Source organism: Pteropus vampyrus, unplaced genomic scaffold (genome assembly GCF_000151845.1).
Source record: "Pteropus vampyrus isolate Shadow unplaced genomic scaffold, Pvam_2.0 Scaffold66, whole genome shotgun sequence".
NCBI lineage: Eukaryota > Metazoa > Chordata > Mammalia > Chiroptera > Pteropodidae > Pteropus > Pteropus vampyrus.
Window position 1 is genome coordinate 4,343,131 of NW_011888847.1, and position 4,645 is coordinate 4,347,775.

At 36.0% G+C, this 4,645-nt stretch overlaps 1 protein-coding gene across 5 annotated transcripts in view; it reads left to right on the top strand.

Moving 5' to 3' along the window:
• The window catches only part of PREPL (prolyl endopeptidase like), a 39,110-nt gene that overhangs the window by 27,243 nt on the left and 7,222 nt on the right, over positions 1 to 4,645 (top strand). For all 5 annotated transcript variants that reach the window (XM_023531288.1, XM_011361338.2, XM_023531289.1 and 2 more), the window contains one exon: positions 3,991 to 4,188. In XM_023531288.1, the coding sequence (XP_023387056.1) occupies positions 3,991 to 4,188 (198 nt within the window). The remainder of the gene's footprint in view (positions 1 to 3,990; positions 4,189 to 4,645) is intronic.

The following is a 4,645-nucleotide window of genomic DNA, read 5'->3' on the forward strand; positions in this document are numbered from 1 at the left end:
TGCCTCTACAAGTGAACTTGCAACAGCACCCTTATCACCCAGTTTTAAAGCAGCGTTAACATGTGAATTCAGATAACAGGCACTGAAGGGAAGAGGAGAGGCCTCCATTTTGCGTAATATGGAAAGATTCGTGGAGCCAATTGACCAGCTAACATAGGCCACTTAGTACCTCCCTAACTCCAGTATTATCACAATTTCTGTAAAATGCAATTCCAGTAAATTCACTGGATAATTATTGAACTTCTATGTGCCGAGTACTGTTTTGGGCAGCCAGAAGTGGAAAGACAGCAGGACAAAATCTCTGGCCTTAAGGAGGAGGATACAGTTTATCACGAGATTAGACTAGTACACAAAAATTAAGTATGAAGTATATCTAAATAAGTAGTAGTAAGAATAAAGGTGATACAAAATCACTATTAGGATACCACAGTAATCGTTGTTATAGGCAAGATCCACCAATGGATGCTAAAATTAGTAGGTATAAGTGTAAGGAAAAATAGGTTATTTTCCTAGTCCTCGCAAGAGGACTAGTATCGCCCACAAAATATTAATTACTTACAAGAAGAAAAATAGTCACTTTACAGTGAAAAACCTGAGAAGAGTTCAAGGTTGACATCACTAGTAATAGGATCTGTTAACATGTACTCTTGACTCTGATATTCTTGCTAAAATGTATAACCTCAATTTGTGAAGAAACATCAGACAAATCCAGATAGAAAGACATTCCACCAAATAATTGCCCCGTATTCAAAATGACCTCGAGGTCCTAAAAGTCCAGGAAAGACTGTTGAACTTTTAGATTGGAGGAGTAGGAGGAGATATGACAGCTAAATGCAGTGTGGAATCCTAGACTGGATCCTAGGACAGAAAAAGGACATTAATGGAAATGTATATAGGTGAAATATGAATAAAGTCTGTAGTTAATAGTAATAATAAAATAAATAAGTCGTATCAAAAACACAAAATGTGTCATGGGACCCAAAGCAGAAGAGAGGGCCCAGGAAAGCTTTTATAGGGGAAGTAGAATTTCAGATAAATCAAAGAGAATAGATAGGGTTTTGATGAGTATCGAGGGGAATGGTATTCTAGGATGAGAAAGTCTATCAAATGAAGCTCTAAGCTAGAGAAGTTCAGAAAATGTTCAGGAAACTGCTAGTAATTCCATTTTATTGAAGCAGAATAAATTTCTGGGAGACGAAGCTATGATTTGCCGTTCTTTGTCAAGTTGATGAACTTATGCATAAATTATGAAGAGGGGGAACATCTGAAATTTAGGGGAAGGGGAATGATTTGAGGACTCAAGTTATACTTCATGAGGCTACCTGACAGCCTGTTAGGGTCCACTGAAGCAACAAAAGTTAAGGGGCAGGGAAATTAGTTTTGAGATTGTTATAGTGGTATAAGTAAGAAATAAAAGACCTAAAACAACCAAAATTTTCCAGCTACATCATAAAATCAAGTTATCAAATGTAATGTCTGCTGTTTCAGAAGACTGTCTAAGTGTCCTAAAACAAAATTGGTGATTTTACTTTAGCGATTTTCTTACTGCTTTCACCTACTGGATTCAAAGTGTCTTTTCACTTCCTCATTTGTGAAATTCAGATATCTTTAATTGGGAAACTGACAGAACATCTATTCTTATTGTGGTCTATAGGAATAGAGATGGGATGCATTTATTACAACAGAATTTAAGAAAATTAGGACTTCATGAGTTTATTATGCTATAAGATTTGACTTTCTAAGTAAATACGACTTTTTTTTGTAAGTATTCCATTTTTAAAGATATGCCCCAGTTTCCATGATTTTAACTTTTATTAAAACAAACATCACGTCATTCTATATCCTTTATGTCTTTATTCCCCCACCCTTTCCAACCTGTAGTATTTATTATGCTTTCCATAACTAAGTCATCGTTACATGGAGTGAGATACTCTGTTATATACCAAGTGCTACTGAAAGAGAATTTTACAGATCAGAACCTTTTCATGAACCATACAGACTAATATGCATAGACAATGCCATACACAAAGGACAAAATTTTTAAGCCAAATTATAAATGGATTATAAAGTATTTCTGTTGTAACATCTCTGCCCAGTAGGCACTTGACTGAAAGATCTTTTTAAACAATCTCAGCAATAGAAATGTAATATTTGCCTCCTATCATTGGTCATCCTGTCATCAGTATTTCCTGGTAATATTTTTGTCTACCAAAAGAAGTTATGATAGTTTAATTGATGACAACATTTAATTTAAGGTAACTGGGAAATTTTTTGCTTTGTGCTATTATGAGTTTATTTGGAAGAGTCTGCATACTTAAGCCAATTGTCTTTCAGCATCTCATCTTCATTCTTTAAATGAAATGACTGTGATTTGCTGGTAGAATACTGAACCCATTCTGTCAAGTATCTAAGGAATATCTGCATATCACCAGGCCAACTTACAATTATTCTTGCATTCTCTCCATTAACATACATGCAGGCTTACCTCTAAGAAAGGTGACTTAAGATATCCTTAATATTTATTTCTGCATCAGCTGAACAAACTTTAAATAAAGTCTATAGCCTTGGAACAGTTTTTGTTATGATTAAAACTTTAACCATGGCCCCAATAGTTTAAGGAATACACCCAAAAGACTTTTTGATTTATTGTAATCCCTTTGGTCTAAAACAGCTTACTATGTGGGTCACATGGAAATTGTTTTAAAGTCTCACAAAATGGCAGAAAAACTTGCACGTCTGTGGGCAGAGGAGCCCAGTAGCCTCAGTCCAAGGCCTGGTTACAAGGTTAGCGATGTTTCTTTGTTTCCCACTGAGGTCTCAATTCATTCACTTCAGTTATGCTACCAGATTTCCCAACGTTCACGATTACATTTTTCTTTCCAGTTATGGCTTGCATTTAAACAAATTATCCTTGAGAATAAGCCTCAGTCCGAGGAGAATAAATTAGGATCTCTTTTAAAGAAACACTGCAAATGAATGTCCTTATTAGTGTTTCAGGCCAATAGACTCTTTGGATTAATTACAAGAAATTTGCTCTGTGAACGTAAGCTCTTTGGCTGTAGTTTCTACAGGTTAAACTGTGCACACTCTATGCACCCATACCCCACCTACCCTTTCTGAATAGTGCCACCGGTGACTTTGCTGTGCCAAGACCTCTGATTTTCTAAGGAATTTGCTCTTTCTACAATTACTTAGGAAAAGAAAGGCAATTTTCTTTTAATGTTCTGACTCTCAGTACTATTTCTAACACACTGTCAGCCTGCTTACGAGTTCTTTAAAAGGTGTAAGAAGGATGTTAGTGGAAGGCTGGAAGCTGGACCCTGCTGCTCTGAGAGAATAAATTTTGATTCCTTTCCTTTTTTCTTAAAGTTAAGAATCTTAATCATAATAGCTCTGAGTCTCTCAGAGTGGATGTGCTGGGCAAGGTTTTGTTCTGCACAATGGTTAGCCTGGGAGCTAAAGTTAGAAACAAATTGTAAATGCTTTAGTGCTGCTGAGCCAGTTTGTAGCCCTGGAATAATAACTGCCATCACTGTGGCTGTCCAGGCAGCAGAGTATGGGCTGGTGGGTAAATTATTAAAACACATGTCAGAGATTTCATGTTCTATAAGAACAGAGATCTTAGAGATGTCACTCACTTCTGGAATTACTATTTGATTTGCTCTTATTCTTAACCATGTTGCTATTATTGTATGGCCCAAGTTTAGACCGCAAAAGAAACTTTTTATTAAAGGAGATTTAATGTAAATCCAGAATCATGATAAACCATTTTCCTATAACTTTTTCTCATTTTATTGGTCATTAGTGTAGTTTTGTTTGTTTATTACTTGAAGTATATTTTGTCATACTGAAGTAATCCTTAAATGAAGCATTTTGTGGTAATAGATAAACTTGATGTCCACATCATCTTATTTGGAGCAGACCCAGAAACTTAATTCATGATACTTAGTGTCCAGATAAAGAGTAAAACTAACTGTTTTATTTCTTTAGCTCCCTCCTTGGGCCTGTGGATTCATAATGGATACAAATTCAGACCCAAAGAACTGTCCCTTTCAGCTTTGCTCTCCAATACGTCCCCCAAAATATTACACATATAAGTTTGCTGAAGGCAAACTGTTTGAAGAAACTGGACATGAAGACCCAATCACAAAGACTAGTCGTGTCTTACGTCTAGAAGCCAAAAGTAAGGTAAGTCTGTAATCTCCACTATCAGCCACATTTATTGATAGCATACTATTTGTCAAGTATTGTGTAGTTGCTGGTATTACATTAGCACAATATCGTAAAGTGGATCTCACATACCACAGTAAGACCCAGATGATTTTAGGGGATACATGGATTTGTTTAAACTTTAATACTCATGTATTTATTTTAACATGGACTAGAAAATTTATAACTAACCCTTGATTTCACCTGTATTTTATACTTAAACTTTAAAAGTTGATATGCAGTATGGCAACAAAGGTGATAAGCAGTTGACTACAGTGAACTAGATTGATATAGTCCCTGCTCTCGTGGAACTTAAATCTAGCGGAGAAGATGACAGGTGAAGAATTAGTAACTGATTGCTATACAGTGGAAACAGCAAAGGGACCTTACCAGGTCTGGAGAGAAGTAGTGTCTCGGGGGAGGCCTTAATGATGCT